This window comes from Mastomys coucha, unplaced genomic scaffold (genome assembly GCF_008632895.1).
Source record: "Mastomys coucha isolate ucsf_1 unplaced genomic scaffold, UCSF_Mcou_1 pScaffold14, whole genome shotgun sequence".
NCBI lineage: Eukaryota > Metazoa > Chordata > Mammalia > Rodentia > Muridae > Mastomys > Mastomys coucha.
Window position 1 is genome coordinate 66,502,344 of NW_022196896.1, and position 18,778 is coordinate 66,521,121.

The window sequence follows — 18,778 nt, forward strand, 5'->3', positions numbered from 1 at the left end:
ATTTTCTTTTTCTTTTTTCTTTTGGAGGGAAACCTGGGAAAGGAGATATTGTAAATAAAGAAAACATCAATAAAAAAAAGAAAAAAAAAGAATTGAGCAGCAGAATTACCAAATTTTCAATAAAATATTGATTTTAATATTAAAAAAAAGAGAGAATGAGTTCTTAACCCAAGCCCGTGAGGTACACTGAGGGGTCTCAGGAAGAAGGAGCCCAATACAACAACTTCAGAAATTAGCAATGCAATTAAAGCTTGAAATTTTCCCAGAGAGTGAATTTCAACTGTATTTACCACCACCACCACCACCATCACCACCATCACCACTGTCACCACCACCATCATCCTCATTAGCACCACCACCACCATCACCATCTAAACAACAAAAGGACAGGCAGATAGTAAATTGTAAACCTGCCTCTGCCCCCCGCCCCCCCGCCAGTGGGACATAATGACTTAGTGGTGGGCGCAGAGAAATTTTAACCTTCCCGTCCTTTAATGTAGTTTTAAACTAAGCATAGTATCAAAGCAGTATATGCCGAGTGACCCAGTGCCCTTCACCAGCCAGTGTGGCGGCCACTGACCACACGAGACCGCTTGCCTTTGATGGGGGGGGGGGGACGTGTACTTCGAAGACACAGCACTAAAAATACAAAATGCAGTTAGTGTCTTGAATACTCATGGTTTGCTAAATAAAACAGATTATTGAGGGGCCGGCGAGATGGCTCAGCAAGTAAGAGCACTGGCTGCTCTTCCAGAGGTCCTGAATTCAATTCCCAGCAACCACATGGTGGCTTACAACCATCTGTAATGTGATCCAATGCCCTCTTCTGGTGTGCCTGAAGACAGCTACAGTGTACTCATATAAATTAAATAAAACTTAAAAAAAAAACAAATTATTGAGATTATAAAAGTTGAATCATGTTAATTTATCTTATAATTGAAAATAAAGAAATTAGGTAAATGGGTAGGATTTGCTCGATTTTCCATTCCCCTCATTTGGTGCTTTTTGTAAACATTTGTCCTCCCCTGTCTTCTACATGCAGAGAGCAAAGCAAATGGAAAGATAGCAAGGAGAATTTTTTTCTTGAGGATTTATAGCATCATTTGTGTATGTACATATGCATGCAGGTGCCCTAAGGGGCCACAAGAAGGCATAGATCCTGGGGAGCTGAAGTTATACCAGTTGTGACCCATTCTCTTCAAGAGCAGAAAATACTTTATCTACTTCTTGGATGTTTTCTAAGTATTCCTATAGTATTCCTATTTTATTTGAATTTATTTATTTGGCTGTGCTCTTTATATATGTTAATGACAGTAAGCTCATGTTTTGTATTAAGTAATTTTGCAAGTAACTTTGTGTTCATTTGTTATATGCTGCTTGATACTATGTTTAATTTAAAACTAAAGTAAAGGATGCTAAAGATAACTTTCTCTGAGCAGCCACCCCTCCCCCCCCATTAAGTCATTATGTCTCACTGGTCTTTCTCTTTGATTACCTGGGGGTGGGGGGAGGATTACAATGTAATTCATTGTTTTAGTTGGGTTTTCTGATAGACTCTGTATATCATGAGTCTATCAAATTTTTATCCTGAGGTCATTTAATGTTCTAAAAATTCTCTCTAGTAATTATTATACTACAAGCATGACTATACTACATTGGTATTCTTCTAAAAGGTATTTTTGTCTAGTATTATCTTCTTCCCCTCTATATATAGCAGTCAGAAAATATCTCAATAATCACTCAATTAAAATTACTCCTCCAAGGAAATGGGAGAGGGTGGGGTGGTGAGCAGGGGGAGGGGAGACAGAACAGGGGATTGTTTTAGTTTTGAAGGTTTATTTTATTTTATTTTATTTCTTATTTTGTTTTCTTTTTCTTTTTTCTTTTGGAGGGGAACCTGGGAAAGGAGATATTGTAAATAAAGAAAACATCTAATTAAAAAATAAATAAATAAAATTACTCTCCAAAAAAGAATTTCCCTAGGCCTATTATGAACATATATTGCTCTAGGTCACTGAGATTCAGCATGGAACTTAGATTCTAAGGAAAGGGCTAAATACCCACAGAGAGACAGGGGAGGCAGGAAGAAAGGGAGAGGCAACTTATACATGCAAGAAACAGCTCCAAGCAGAGAAAATGGCCTGTGATAGACCAAAGGAGGGAATGTGCAAGAGATGGCAAAGAAGCTGGGCATGGCAGTGGGTGCCAGTAATCCCAGCACTTGAGAGGTAGATGCAGGAGAAAGATCACAAGTTCAAGGTGTTCCAAGGCTGTCTAGTGAGCTGAAGGCCAGGTGAGCCCCATGAGTTTTTTTCTCAAAACTAAATGAATAAACACTGAAGAAGTCATGAATGGAAAGTACCACACAAGTGGGGCAGAGGGCACAAAAGAAGTTAACCACAGTGTTTGTCATGAGGGTTCTACGCTTTGTATCTGAAGAGCACACCACACTGTTTCCCAAAGACCGCGCACTATAGTGTGCCCAGGATACTTCGATAATGCGTTAATCAAGCCATGATACCATGGGGAGGTAGACTTTCTCCTAATCTCTGTATCTGGACAGGTTTCCTGTGCACATCACCCAACAACAACAATAGCAACAAAAGGCCAGGAAGTGGCTAGCAAGTTGTGTCATGTGCTTCCTGCTTCTAAGAAGCCAATAGGAAAAATGCCACTACCTTCAATGATGGTTAAATCAGAAGCCCAAGCCACAACATGAGCTCTAAAAGATAGATGCTAGATGGATGATGGATGCTAGATAGATGGTTGATGCTAGGTGATAGATAGACAGATGATAGATAAATAGATGAAATATATATACAGATGATAGATAAGTAGATGACAGATACATGATAGATGATAGAAAAATAGATGATAGAAGATGGATGATAGAGATATAGATGGACAGATAGGTAGGTGATAGATGATGAATGATAGATGATAGGTAGATGATAGATTATAGATAGATAAATTGATGATGGATGATAGATAAGTAGATAGGTAGATAGACGATAGGTAGATGATAGATAGGTAGATGATCGATAGTCGATAGATAGAACCATCATCATGAAGGAAGGGGTTCCAGCCAACTCCAAACTGCTGAGAGTTTTCTTTTAAGATTTATTTTTTACTTTTAATTATCTCCATCTGTGCGCACACATGCACGTGTGTCTGAACATATGTGCAGCATTCACAGAGTCTAGAAGAAGGTATTGGATTCCTGGAGCCGGAGTCACAGGTGGTTATGAGCCACTCTGGGTGGATGCTGGGAACCCACTCCATTCCTTTGTAAGATAAACAAGTGTTATAACTGCTGAGCCATCTCTCTAGTCCCTGTGCTGATGAAAGTCCTAATCTATGATGTCTTGAGCAAACTAAAACGTTGCTGATGCCCTGTGTAAGTTAAACCATTGCATTTCAGAAATGAGAACAAACAAACCCTCTGTTTTCACTATCCAGGCAGCAGCTGCCTCCACATCTGGAACCTGCGGTGAAAGGAGCCCGTGCCCGAGGGACCGCCCTCAAAGGGTGTTTTGGGCTGTGGTTTTTAGCTGGTTGCTTACATAGTAACAGACGTTGAGACAGTGAGGTTTTCCACTGGAGAGTTCTGAGCAATCATATGTTATGACTTAGTTTTATAAGAATTCTTCTTAGTCTGGGCTGAGAACCAAGTGGAAGAAGAGGCATGGGGAAAGTTGGAACTGAGTTTGAAGAGCAAGCTGGACGAATTACAGTCTTGAATACAGGAAGTAGAGGCAGGGAGAGTGAAAACCGATTTGAATGTGGGCACAGGTCAAGGTACCTGTGGATGGGCCAATCAAATCACATGAGGACAGCAGAGGAAAGCAGAAGGAGGGGAGGACAGCTCCAAGTTGCTGGCCTGATGAGCGAGAATGGGGCTTTTATGGAGATGTCGAGAAACTGCAGGAGAAACCGGAGTATTGTTAGAGAAATGACAAGTTAAGATCATGAACCAGAAAGCAAGGTGAGGCTATGGGCAGCAGGAGAGCGCATAAAAGTCAGGAGAGAAATGGAGGCTGCGTGACCTAAGCATGGGCATCATGGGTACTTTAGAGGTCATATGGAAACAGGGTCAGTTGGGGAGTGAGTGCAGGGGGCGTGGAGTAAAGTGGTCAGAGGATCCCCATCATTGAGAGATGTGGAAGTGTTGGAGCTGAGAAAAGAACCAAAAAAATGACGTTCTGGAAAGTGAAGAGGAAGACACCTGAGAAGGAAGATGCAGGTATCTGTGCCACGTGGGCGAAAGAATCAAGTCTCACGAGGATCCTCCAGGCTTGATTTCCTGCTCCCTGTCTTGCTCTGACTGACTCAAAAAGGGTCCTTTCTCAAGGACTAAACTTTCATGTGCGCGGGCAAGCACCAATGTGTTTCTCTCTTCCACTGTTGTGTTCATCACCTGGGACTACGTGACCGCTTGAGTTTTGTCTTTGATAAGGCAAATACTACACCCTGCTTTTCTCCCTTTTCCAAAAACAATCAGGCAAGTCTCTAACATTCATCTGGAGTTTTCATTGCAGTCCTGTGAAGTCCCTTCCCTCCTTAAATAGATGGGGATTTAAATTTAATTTAACCTTTTAATATATATATATATAATATATATATATACATATATATATATATATATAAATTTTTTCTTTACATGCATGGGTGTTTTGCCTGCATGTATGTCTGTGTACCACATGTGTGTCTGGTGCTCTTGTAAGCTAGAAGAGGGTGTTAGAATCTCTGGGACTAGAATTACAGATGATTGGGAGCTTCCAGGTGGATGCTGGGAATTGAACCCAGGTCCTCTGAAAGAGCAGCCTGTGCTCTAATCATTGAGAAATCTCTCCAGACCCTCACTTTATTTTTATATATAAATTTGCGTAGTAAGAGCTGAAGTACAATCATTCATACGTTTTAAGTCACTAAGCTGATTCTGCAGAATTTTTTCTACTTTAGGACTGTTTCCTGGTAAAGTTCTTCTAAGTATTTAAATTTTGGTGCCTTTTATAAATAAAGTCCGCCTTTATATTTTCTTTCTGTTTTAGCTGTAAGAAGTCCATTTGCATAGAAAGTATTCTCACACTATTTCTAAAGCTTTTACAAGCAGGGCAAACAGTTTTCAGTACCTTGGCTACTTGCACAGCACACTGTCTCAACCCATGGACTCCTGTAGAAAGCTATCAAGGAGGATGGAAGTTAATGCCAGCATTTCATGGTGCTTCCCAAAGAAGCCATGATTTCCAGGTGCTCTGAGAGCTGTTGTAGCCACACATCTGAACATGTCCCAGATACTCCCAATTTCAAATACTTTTTCCTTTGTTAACCCATGAGTCAGACCATATGTCCCTTTGATCTTGGCTTCAGAAAATATTGTCACGGTATTCAAAAACAAGGACAGCCCAGGCAAAGTTGTAACATCTGGGCCATTTTTCTTCTGAACTCCCCAACTTTCAGCTTTCATCCTAGCTATATATGCCTGGGGAGCACACATGCACAAGCATATACATTAATAAAGACTCACACATTCACACATATACACCCGTACAATAACACACACACACACACACACACACACACACACTTACACATTTGCACATATGCATCCTTGGAACACACACACACACACACACACACTCATTTGCACATATGCACCCTTGCAATACACATACAATTATACATTCGAACACATACATACACTTACACATATACATGGCATACAAATGTACACACTCATATATACATTCACACTGTCAAGGAACAGAGAGATCTTATTAAAATGATCCCACACATGTGCAGACTAGAGTCTAGACTCTCCTAAGGCTGGTGTGGAAGCTTTTAGAGTTGAGCAAGTCAGGCTTGAGCCTCACATCTATCTTTATATTTGGGAAGGCCATTCAACTCCCCATGACCCTCATTCTCCATGTGTGAAAGAAGTATTCACCTTGGCCACCCCCCAGGGTTACAGGGGGTACTTAGGAAATTTCCATTAAAATGCCCCCTGCAGAGTATAAGGAAGGGAAGCAGTTCCAGTTAGTATAATTTAGAGGGAATTTCAATATGATTGGCCTTAAAGAAACTTCCAGGCCTTGCTCTCTACTCCAGCTGTAGAAACAAAGTGCCCAGGATAACCCAGGACACAGTAATGGCAATCTTTCTTTTCTCTCCTCTGTACCTCAACCTGTGAACCAAACCACCCATTTGTAATGAGTCAGCTTCCACCCAGAGGTTATTGTGTCGAGATTAGATATAAAATGCTTGCAGCTTTTACTGTCAGCTCCAGTTGTTCAGCCTTCCTTGTCCCCTACTCTTCCTTCTGAGGAAGTTTCATGGTATGGAGCTTAGAAGACCGGAAATTCAACGGGGTCTGACCTTACCTCCCAAAAGGCAGGCATCAAGCCTAAAGGTGACTGGCCACCCGCTCCCTCCTCTTTATGGATGTTTAAACAAGTGACACCCCAGAGGGGGAGCAGATAAGTCATACCTGTTAGAGTAGTGGTCACCTCACATGGCTCAGACAGCTGTCCTGTTGTCCTCTCTACCTGTTCTCACTACCTGACCTTTTAACTCCTTGAGATTCCTGTTCTATCTTGTCTAATGTTTTAAAAGATTTTATTTCTATGTGAGGCGTGTGTGTGTAGGGGCATGTATATGAAAGTGCAGTGCTTAAAAATGTGTCAGACCCCCTGGAACTGGAGTTGCAGGTGGCTGTAAGCCATATGTGCCAGGTACTGGGAACCAAAGCTGGGTCCTCTGAAAAAGCCCCAAATGGTCTTAACTGCTGCGCCCTCTCTCCAGTTCCCTGTTCCGTGTTAAATTTGGTTGTCTCCCCTCATTTCAGCAGGGTATCTTTCTGCTCAGCACTGTCTGTCCAATCGCACACCCAATACACAAAGATTCTGCAGGGAAATAAGGCAAAGAGGCCCTTCCTACCTCTGAAAAATCTCTCAGTTACTATGGCCAACATCCACCCAGGGGAGATAGGATTTTTAAAACACACAAAGGCAGGTTCACTTGTCGAGAGGACAGGGGAGCGGTTAGGGAATGGTAGAGAGCCTTTCAGTTTGCAAATGTATCCTCAAATGTTGCCAGTGGATGTAGGAACCATGAAGAAGTATCAGTGTGCACCCCTATCAACACAAACAAACTTGTTTGCTTTTAGAAGGATTCAAAATTGTATCAGTTCTCAAGGTAGATTAAATGATTATCTCTGCCCTTTCTCTCTTTGTTGACCATCGGTTCTGCATCTCTCCTTGGCCCAGGGTAGGCTGCCACAAAACATTTACTAGTTCTCTGATTGTCATCTGACTTAACATGGTCCGTGGTCTGCTGGTTGATGGAAGTTTAAGCAGGATCTAATTGGTAACATATTGTTGATTGAATTAAGTACCATATGATAGAGATTTAAACCATAGTAATTTTTCCATAAAGAAAAGTCTGTCAACAGGCTGGAGCCGAGGAGCAGCAATAAATCAAATTGTCATGTTTATTAGTTATTGCAGGAGTCGGGTTGCCTCGTATTCATTATAACCCCCATTTTAGCACAGATAAAAGCTATAAAGAGGAGTATTTGTGAAAGATGCTTTTAATAGGTTTGTATTTGTGCACAAACACCTGCTTATATTTTAATCCTGAGAAAATGGTGTTGTTTCATTTTAGAAAGAACATGTATTTTGACAGTTATCTAGAGAAGAGACAAGGCTTTGGGTAAAATGTCCAAGTTATATTTTAAAACTTTGAAAAACCAACTCATTAACAGTTAAATGAATAAGAAAGTTAAATAGACAGGGACCACGGAAAGTGATATAACATCCTTCCCTTATCAGATTTACTCAAAGTCAGAGAGTAGATAGGACATTTTTAGCAATAAGAGATCTTTAGAATAATGCTATTTGACTTATAATATCTGAATCTCAGAAACAAAAGTTTATGCATGGCAATGGTTTTACAAATCACGGACCATTATTACCAGAGCCATTTGTAAGAGTAAGCAACACCACACTTTATAGTGTGCCATTAAGAACCAACATCAGGGGATGGGTAACCGAGTAAAGTCTTGCCATGCAAGGGTGAGAGGTCTTGAGTTCAGGTCCCCAGTGCCTACGCAAAAGCTGGGCTTGGTGTCAAGTCTATGAATCAGTAAAGATAAAGATAGGTGAATCTCTGGAGCTCACTGCCCAGGTGGCTTAGCTAAACCAACGCATTCTAGGCACTGAGAGACCCTGCCTCAGAAATACAGGGGAGTGAGGAATGACTGAGAAGGACTCCTGATATTGACCTCTTGGCACCACATGCATGTACGAGCACATGGATGTGCACTCCCATGAGCAGAAGCACACACACACACACACACACACACACACACTAATTAAAACAAAACAGAACTGGCTTCATCATCCACACTTTTCTTTCAATCTGCCTTACTCAAAGTACCATCCACATGTATCCTTGTGTGAATCTGAAATAGTAGAAGACTATTTTATCTGCCTAGCCTCACTGGGTCCCCTATAAAGCCATGTGTGCTCTATACAGAAGGTTACTGAACCCTCTTGACATATAAAGAAACTGAAGTGTGGAAAGTAAAAGTGATTCATTGTGGGGACCTCTGCTGTCAACCTTAACAGGCAGGATGTCAGCCTGGGAGTCCTTGCTCTGAACAATGGTGTAGACTGAAAAATCTGCAGGCTGAAGTCTGGCACCAGCCCCGTACTGTCCCCCTAGTTCTCACTGTAACTTTGAACTGATTCTTACGTTGTTTTGGACTTGGCTTCCTCCTAGGTCACAATTGGTGAATGACCTGCTTTTTAGAGATAATGTGTGAGGTCCGAGGACACGGCTATGGACAGAGTCAAATGGAATTCCCCGCATACAATTACTGGCACGTGGGAGATTCCGAGCATGTTCTGGGCTATCAGCTGGATGAAAGAACTGCAGGTACCAGTTCTCTAGGTTTCTGTGCACATGGGTGAACAGGAGATGTATGAATACATATAACCAGACATAGTATTTCCATGTTGCCCCTCTCATGAGTGGAACTCACAAACAGGGATGCCCAGAGCTCATTCCTCTCTACCTGTTGTTCTCCAGCATTCTGAGGGTCAGAGCTGTCGGCTCTAACTTAAGTGTCTCCCCTAAGCCTGCCCCAACCTCTATCCATTTACCTTTCCAACCTTTTGACATTTCTCTTCAAGTCTGACAGCTCAATTGCATGAAAGATAGCAGTGGCACCGATGATGGGCAGCTGGTCCTCACCAAGCCCCTCTAATGTTCCAGGCACTTTCTTATGTGCTTTATATGTAGTAACACATTCAACTCTTAATTCTCGGATAGAAGCCATTATCACGTCCAGTTTTCAGACAAAGGACCCAGAATACCAAGTCATAGCAGCTTGTTCAAATCCCTCTTGCTAGAGTTGGAATTTGAACCACCAGGTCTAACAGTGAGCAATGTGCATTTGTCCTGTTCTTGAAATGTAAATCAAGTTGAAATGTAAATCAAATAAAACTACGCATGCTACAACTGAATACTATGCACAAATGACCTTCCAGACTGAGGAAATAGCAGTTGATGGAGACAAACCCCCAAGAACATGGAATGCACACACTACTTTGCTGTTATCTCACTCAGGCGGGGAGATGGGGAGATGGGGAGACCTGGTGGCCCCATGTGGAGGAAGACAATTCTACACAGTTAGCAAACCTCTAAATTTCCACCAGGAAACAGACACTTTTGGTAAAAGCAGAGGTTTTCTTACATTGATTACTTAGTTTGTACAAATGACATTCGGATGGGTTTACCACCACTTGGCCCATGGACATTTGCCCTTCAGCTGTCCCTCTTGTGGTGCCCCACGATATCCACATCACCCTGTCTTGTAGGAGGATTGCTGTTCTTTGAATGGACAACTCTGGGAAATGCACATCTAAACATGATTGCATGTGCTGTAGTTTGTAACATTTGAGTAACAAGGAAATAACATGTAGAAAAAAAGCCTTTCGTTATACTAATTGTTTTCTTTGGTCTCAAAAAATATATAGCTGCTGTGTTATTTGATATCATGTGATGATATATGTTCCTGGATATGAGTGGGTGTGTGCACACGCTTGTGCGTGTGTGTGTGCGCGTGTGTGTGTCCGTCCGTGTGTGTATGTGTATGTGTGCATGTGTGTGTATGTGTGTGTGTGTTGTGCATGTGTGTGTGCACGCGTGTGTGTATGTGCATGTGTGTATATTGTGTGTGTGTATACGTAACGTGCCTTGTGTAAATACATGAGCTACAAAGAAAGTGTTGTTAACTGCTGCATTAAGTTACTTCTGCAGGAATGAGAGTGGGTTAGGCTACCCACAGTCTCCTTTGTACAGGTTCTGAAGTCACTTTCAAGGCCATCCTCAGATCGTCTCTGCGATCTTGACTTGGGTTCTTTCATTGAGGTATAGCTGGTGGCCTATATAAGGTTCAAACATGTTGCCTAAGACCTGTGGGCCCAATTGGCATCACAAATGTGTGCGAGAACACGTTTGCCTCTAGATTGTGTCTTTATTGCAAGGCGCATGCATGCATACACACACACACACACACACACACACACACACACACACACACACACACACGCACGCGCGCCTGCTGGGACCTTCTCTGGTTACAGTCCACATCTGCCTGTCCCATTACCCTGACCCTGCACCAGGTCATGATTCCCTCGGTGGGGCAGGCTAGGAATGCTCCCAACTGCTGGGCCCCGAGGAGCCTGAGTACACAGTCCTACCCTTCACCCACAACCACCAAAGGTGCAGAGACGCAGACCCACTTACCTCTCAACACACTCTCGCTTTTTTCTGTTCCAAATAAATTGTTCAGCTTCTCTCTTCTGTGTACAGATCTCTCCTCGCTGGCAAGTGTTCTGAATGGCACTTTCTGCACAAACAGGAAGAGCTTGTGTGGTCACCACCCGAGTGTGCAGGTGTTGATAGAGGATGTGAAAGTGTGGAGGCGACGGACTACGGCAGACACCCAGCCCCCTGCTCCTACCCGCCCCGGGGCAGACCAGTAACAGAGCCTGGAAGCACAGCTTGGGAGATCCTCCTGACAAGAACACAGAGCGAGATACATGGTCATGGTGGCCAGGGGCAAAGGTCTTTTTTACTCCCACCTAACCCTAAAAAAGAATGTGTTCATCCTGGAACATTCTGGAATCCCTTATAGTCTTACCAGGTACTGATCTTAGTAGGCTATTTACCATCCTTTTTTTTTCCTTCTCTGAATGCGTGGGAAGTGTGTGTGTGTGTGTGTGTGTGTGTACATGCATGTGTACAAATGTATATACAGGTGCCTGTGCATTTATGTGGAGGTCATGCACATACATTTCTGTGAAAAGACACCATGACCAAGGCAACTCTTATAAGGACAACATTTAACTGGGGCTGGCTTACAGTTCAGAGGTTCGGTCCATTATCATCATGGCAGAAAGCATGGCAGCAACCATATAGGCATGGTGCAGGAACTGCTGAGAGTTCTATATCTTCATCCAAAGGCAGCCAGGAGTAGACTGTCTTCTAGGCAGCTAGGAGGAGGGTCTCAAAGCCCACCCCCACAGTGACACTTCCTCCAACAAGGCCACACCCACTCCATCAAGGCCACACCCACTCCATCAAGGCCACACCCACTCCATCAAGGCCACACCTACTCCAACAAGGCCACACCTCCTAATAGTGCCCCTCCCTAGGCCAAGCACAGGTGTTTTCCTCAAGTGTTCTCTCTACTTTCCACACTGAAGCAAGGTCTCTGGCTGAACTGGGACTCCATGGTCAGGTTAGTCTAGCTAGCCAGATTGCTCCCAGGTCTTCTGTCTTCACCTCCCTCTTGCCTGGATTATAAGTAGGCCCCTATGCCTGTTTGGGGATCCGAACCTTGTCCCTTATAGTCACATAAATATGTGAGAATATACTCCCTGAAGGTTTCGTCTCCTTTTCTCCAACGCATCCGTTGGGGCTGGGCCTTCTTGTCTACACTGCCGGCTCCTGCACACTCATTCATGTCTTGACATTCTCCTGCAAACAGGGAGATTTCCAGAGGACAGGTAACTATACTGTTTGCCCAGTCTCCTTTCTCCTCAGTGTTTGATCCCAGGGAGCATTTCCTCTCTTCTGGAACTTTCCCTTTGGTCACCATGACTCCACATTCTCCTGACTTCTGTCAGGCCATTTCTCTCTCACTGGCAGACTTCCATTGCTCAGCGACAATCTTGATTTGTGCTCTTCCCAGTCTCTGTTCTCCAGGCTCCTGGTTTATGTTCTCCATGGGTGGCCTCGTCGACTCTCTCCGTGTTACTTGCCAAGCCCATGTCTGGCTGTTTACAAGTCTCTGCTGTTCTTCCTGAATGTCCCCTAGGAACCTCAGGTTCAATGGATCAAACTGAGACTCTGACCTCTCCATTCCCCGTCCCCCATCACATCGCCTGTGAAACCGTCCTACTGTGTCCCCTCCTTGTTCCTCATCCCTTGCTCTTCCTGCATGTATATGTCTGCCAGCTCCTTCATTTTTCACACCAAGTTTTCTTTATTTGAACACAACCTTCTTTATCCATACATTGGATGGCATCCTGGCTATAACTAGAGACTCCCCTGCCCAGTTACATATTGTCACAGTTCTGCCATTGGCTGTGTGGATTCCCTGGGCAGAAGCAAGCCTTTCTTCTGTTTCTAAACCAAAACTGAAAAACTCGCCTGGATTCTTCGCTTTCCCTAAATTCCCTCAACCTGTGATCAAAAAGTCAGTTCCATCTCTGAAACCACTCTGAGTGATTCCTCTTCTCTCTTCCTATACCCAGACCCTCACTTCAGATCTCCTGGTCACTGTAATCCCCAAGAGTATGTCTACCCTCAGTCTATAGGATAGGTCACTGAGGGGTAGGAAGAAAAGACTTGAGTGTGTGTCTTCTACTAAGACTACTGTTTTCTGTTGGATTTTCTGAAGCGACAGTTGTATAACATAAAACCAATCATTTCTGAGCACACCATCCAGAGATATTTAGCACCTTCACAATTTTGGGGGATCTACACCTCTGTCTCCTCTCTTTGATGTCACCTTTAAGAGTTCAGTGAGGCATTGTTAGGAGGGACTAGGCCATCTGAATGAATCAGTGTCATCTTATAGGACTGAATTGGTCCTATGAGACCAAATTACTTTAAAGCAAGTTTGGTTTTCCTAGGATAGGTCTCTTGTTTCTATTAGTGAAAGCCACGCACCACCCTGCCCCATGTGTGTGTATGTGTGTGTGTGTGTGTGTGTGCGCACATGTGTGTGTGCATGCGTGCATTTCATTCCATCTATGTAATATCATTACTTTTCTTGCTTTCTTCAGTCTCTCTCATCTTCCCATTCTTTCCTCCCTCCCTATCCACATAAAATACCATCTGCCATGAGATCCCCACTAGAAGCCATGAATCTCCAGAACTGTGAGAGAAGCAAATATATATATATATATATATATATATATATATATATATATATATATATATAACTCAGCTCAGACTCAGTCATTACAGTCCAGAGTGATTTAGAAATTAAATGATAGAGTTTGTGTATAGAATGTAGTAAGTGCTCTGTAAGTGGTAGGGATAATCATTGGGCATTTTAATTATTCACCGTACTACTGAAAACTCCTTCTAAAATACACACATTTTAATATTTCCAAGGCACAATCTTTCTTAGTATATAAAAAGAATAAATTACTGTAACAGAATGGAGAAAATGAATTTTCCAATATTCCTTCACATGTGGACCTCTTTGTGAGCCTGATAAGGGTTTGGCCATAATCTGTGGTTATTGAGAAGTACTGGGAGCTCTGGAAGATGGAGCCTCATAGGAGGAAGTTAGGCCATTGGGGACATGCCCTTTAGGTGGATCCATGCAAACTTCTCTAGCCATGCCTACTTCATCCCCTCAGCTTCTACAGCCCACCCAGCAACACCCTAACCTGCATGCCGCTGAACTCCACAGGCCTCCACTTGCCAAGTACACGTTTGTACAAGGTCCTTGCTGTCCGTGAACTGCAGAGAGGTACTTAGAAGATCCTGTCTGGCTCCTGAAAGTGTGTATCTCCATCTGATCCAGGAGACAGCTCCCAACTGGATGTTGGTCAGGATACCTGAAGGCAGATGTAGAAAGTCAGTAGCAGCAGCAGGCCCCAGAGGTAGAACTGGTCACAGGTCCACTTGTTCTGATTTATCTCCAGCTCCTGGCAGAGTTTCTAGTCTAGCGTTTAATAAATGTACGTCCTCTGCCAGTACACCCACCACACTTAGTCACAATCAATGACTTGCATTTGTGCCTTCTCCCTGGGACCATAGATTCTGCGTGATAGAAGACCTACTATGCCTGTCCCCACTGGCAGCTACAGCCCTGTTGTAGATAGTAGGCCCTCAGTGACCATTTGTTAATTGGTAAATAAATAAAGTTTTGAGCCTGAATTCTATTACAGATTTACCATGTGACACTGAGTAAGTTCTCATACCCCTGAGCTCAGTTTCCAAATCTATAAAATAGACAACACAGTATCCACCTCCCATGGAGACAGAGTTGTTGCCAAAGTGGATTGTCATCTCTCAGCCCTTTACAAAATTGACAGCTCTGAAGGTACCTGCTGCTGGGGGTAACAGAAGAGAGATAGCTCCCTGCTTCTTACCACACCCTATCTGTCCATCGTAAACAAGTTTGCTATACCTCAGTCCCAAGTAAAAGTGGGGTCTTGGCTCTTCTGCCTTTGAATGCTTGCCTTGTGGCTTCTGTAAAGCCTCCAACAGGGTTGCTTGCTAAAGGTTGACACAGTCTGTGGCAACTAGCAGGCACTGGAAGCTTTCGGAGGCAGAGCCTAGCGGGAGGAAGTTAGGTCATCGAGGCCACACCCTTTAATGCTCCTGGCTCTCTTCCTTCCCTGTCTTTCTCTGAACTTCCTGGCTCACATGATGAACAGCTTTGCCACACCTTGTGGTCCCCACCATGATGTTCTGACTTGCCACAAGCTCAAAGCAACAAACAAACCATCTCACTGACTGACTAACTAACTAACTAACTAAGTTGCTGAAACCATGAGCCAGGATCTGAAGAGATAGCTTAGCAGTTTAGCAGTTGCTTCAACAGAGGACCCAAGTTTGGTACTCTACATTTTTTTGTCGAGTGGCTCCCAACACACCTTTCACTCCAACTTCAGGGGATCTAATGCTCTCTTCTTGCCCCTACAGGCATGCATGTAGTACACATACATACATGTAGTCAAAACACTCATACGTAAAATAATCTTAAATAGAGAAAAACGCCATCCTAGGAGACAACAACATGCCTCTCCTGTTGACCAGCATTTTGTCACAGCAACAGAAAGCTTTACTGTGTATCATTCTCTCTCTTCCTAGACAGAGATGCATGTGGCAGTGATATTACATCCCGTGATAGGGAATGTAGTCACAGGAAGCACAGCCTACTTCACCTGCTGGGGTCCTGGAGACAAGGCTAGGTTATGCAGACTTTCTGAGCAAGAAGACCACACGGGCCTGGGAGACCCTAGAGGCTGTTTCACAAGCCTGGGAGGACTGCAGATGTACACTTAGATACTTGCTAGGCCCAGGGGCTGGCAAAGATAGGGTGTGAGGAGAAGAAAAGTAAGGGTTAGCCCACTCACTGGTCAATGCTAGGCCAAGGGGCTGGCAAAGATAGGGTGTAAGGAAAAGAAAGTTAGGGCTAGCCCACTCGCTGCTCCTCATTCCAACCCACCTAAGGTATCGGCATCTTGTTTGTTGCTTGTCTCTTTACCCTGACTGCCCTAAAATTTGGTATTTAGACCAGGCTGGCCTTGAACTGAGAGATCTTCCTATGTCTGCCTCCCAGGACTAGGATTAAAGGTGTATATCACCATGCCTGGCCTTGGAAGCCTAGGATGGGGTGTTAGGGGTGTCAGGAGTGTCGGGGTGGGTATACAGGATAGGCATGGAGGGAAAAACCCCTTCCAGTACTCACCAGCGGCCAGTAGAAGCCATGAGTGACACAGAAGCAAGGTCCATCTTTATATGTCTCCTAGGTGCATCTCACAACCAACCAACTCTGATACTGAGCCCAGGCCAGAAATTTTAGCGGAGTGAATGAGGAACCTAATCTAATGGATGCCTGCTCTGGGTAAAGCTACACTTCCTGCTTATCTTATGTGATAATAGAAATGGCCGATGTCTACTCCCAGCTTACCAGGCACTGAGCAACAGTTCTAAGTGTCAATGGATTCAACCTCTCTCAAAATTCTTTTACTATTTCCTAAGAAGAAAACAGAGAGCCAGAAAGGTCAGAAGTTGACCAAGATCAAAGAGATAGTTAAGAGTGAATCTGGGGTTTGAGTTAAAAGAGCGTGGTTCCATAATACAGACTTGAACTCTCTCTAGCTCTCTGCTTCACTCCCCCCATATGCTTATTTATACCTGCTTCCATTTCACTCAGATAAACTTGTATGCATTTATAAAGACAGGTATACACATTGTGTTTATATTTGCATGTAAATCTATACACATAATGTTTATGTATATTCCTGGCATGAATGTCCCACATGAAAATTTCATTAGATTTCTCAGCCTCACTATAAACAATCTAAAACACACACATGTATATAAAGCAATTCCACCTCATATTTTACTATTGCATAAATCAACCTGAGGAAGGAACAGGAAGACATCAAGCGAGTTAGTTGACAACCTGCCCATTGATAGAACCAGAAGGCTTCTAGTTTTTTTTTTTTAAAAAAATCAGATCAAGAAGAGAAAGAGAAAAAGAACCTAAACTAGGAAATAAGGATTGGGCCCTACACATTTGATCTAGGCAGAGCCCTTGTAAGTGGGAGAGGCATCGGGGGAGGAACACAGAATTAGCCCATCACATTGCCCATAAGAAAAATTGCCACCTGAGCCAGTCTGTAATTCATGACCAGAACATGAAGCAGGGACTACGGTGGTGATATAATAAGAAACAAACAGGGCAGACAGGGACGGGGCGTAATTACAGGCACTCAATCTGCTGGTAGCATTTACCAAAGAGTAAGTTGCATACAAGAAAATTTGCATACAAATGAGATAGCAAAAGAACAGGGCAATGATAAGAACTCTTACATGTTGTGAAAGCGTGTCGGCAAGCAGACAAATAAGAAGCAACAAAACACTACTTTGAAACTGCTACGGTGCAGGGTCTGCTACCTCACATCATCAGAATACATTTAAAATGGCACATTAAGCCTCAGGCAGTGAGGCGGCTTTCAACCAGCATGAGGACCTATACTTCATACCTGTCTGTCTTATATTCTCTACTGTTCATTTTTATGTATTTAAAGGCTAACTTTTGGAACTTTGGAAGAGAAATGCTAAATTCTCATGAACATCATTTAAAATATTCTTGTGACTATCTGGGTACAATTTCCAGGCAATATTTAAAAAAAAAAATAGGTCTGACAGAAAGCCGAGTAGGCTGTCCACAGACCTTCCCTCCCCGCCCTCTCTGTTCTCCCAGAACCAACCCCAAGTCTTATCCTTAGTGTTGTAACAGAACGCTAGCTACAGCCTTCCCTCACCCCTGCCCACATTTCCTATAGATCCCACAAACTATTTCTTCCTAACCTTTCTCCCTGACTTGCTGCTTTGTCCCAGACCCTAACTCCAGTAGGCACTCCCTGCTAACCCAAGGGCAGCTCCTACCAGAGCAACAAGTAGGTTGAAGGCACACCCATTGCTCCCGAGATCCAACCTACAGTTTCTTTCCCAACTCTGTAGCTGGGTACCTGTTGTGGTCTCCCATTCTTATCCCATCCTCAGTGGATCATAAAGTCCCCCTCCTCCAACCTTCCTTCCCCCAACCCATTCCAGTCTTCAACACCACCAGACATTCCCTGTGAACACACCAGTTGAACAGGCAACAGACAGTCATTACACTATCTGAAAATCCAGAGAAGAAACAGAAACCATGGTACAATGCACCTAACCAACAAAGACAAATCGAGAAATCAGCACATAGACCTATAATAACCGCAAACCCAGATGCTGAGACACCAGTGTAGAATGCAATCAATGACAGCCAGGGCAGTGTCTCTCCACTAGAGTTCACCTATCCTACCACAGCAGGCTCTGAATATCCATTCCAATGTAGCTGAAGCACAAGAAAAAAACCTCAAAACCAACCATATGAAGATATTAGAGGTTCTTGAAGAAGAAATTAATAAATCCCTTTAAAAATTCAGGAAAACACAAATAATTAGAGGAAATGAATAAAATAATTCAAGATCTAAAAATGGAAATATTAGCAATAAAGAAAAAATACATTGAGAGAATTCTGGAAATAAACAATTTAGGAATTCAAACAGGTAGTACTAAGGCAGGCTTTACCAACAGAATACAAGAGATGGAAGAGAAAATCTCAGGCAATGAAGATATGACAGAAGAAATGGATACACTGTCAAGAAATATGTTAAATCTAAATTTTTCTTGACACAAAATATATAGGAAATCTGGAACAGTATGAAAGGATCAAACCTGAGAATAATATGTGTAGAGGAAGGAGAAGAATTCCCTCTCAAAAGCCCAGAAACGTTTTCAATAAATCATAGAAGAAAATTTTCCTATCCTAAAGAAGAAGATGCCTATAAAGGTACAAGAAGCAAACATAACACCAAATAGATTAGATTAGAAAAGAAAGTCCAGCCGGGCGGTGGTGGCGCACGCCTTTAATCCCAGCACTTGGGAGGCAGAGGCAGGCGGATTT

General features: G+C 43.2%; 1 protein-coding gene across 7 annotated transcripts in view; it reads right to left on the minus strand.

The window, feature by feature from the left end:
* Aff3 (AF4/FMR2 family member 3) overlaps positions 1 to 14,825 on the minus strand; it is a 502,697-nt gene extending 487,872 nt beyond the window's left edge. For 3 of the 7 annotated variants that reach the window (XM_031367274.1, XM_031367273.1, XM_031367272.1), the window contains exons 1-2: positions 14,723 to 14,825; positions 13,977 to 14,147 (exon numbers count right to left, since the gene is read on the minus strand). In XM_031367274.1, the coding sequence (XP_031223134.1) occupies positions 13,977 to 14,104 (128 nt within the window). In that variant the 5' untranslated portion in view covers positions 14,105 to 14,147; positions 14,723 to 14,825. Of the gene's footprint in view, positions 1 to 10,812; positions 10,931 to 13,976; positions 14,148 to 14,722 lie in introns of those variants that run through there. The other 4 variants (XM_031367276.1, XM_031367278.1, XM_031367275.1 and 1 more) reach the window with 3 other exon arrangements.
* Positions 14,826 to 18,778: the final 3,953 nt, after the last annotated feature.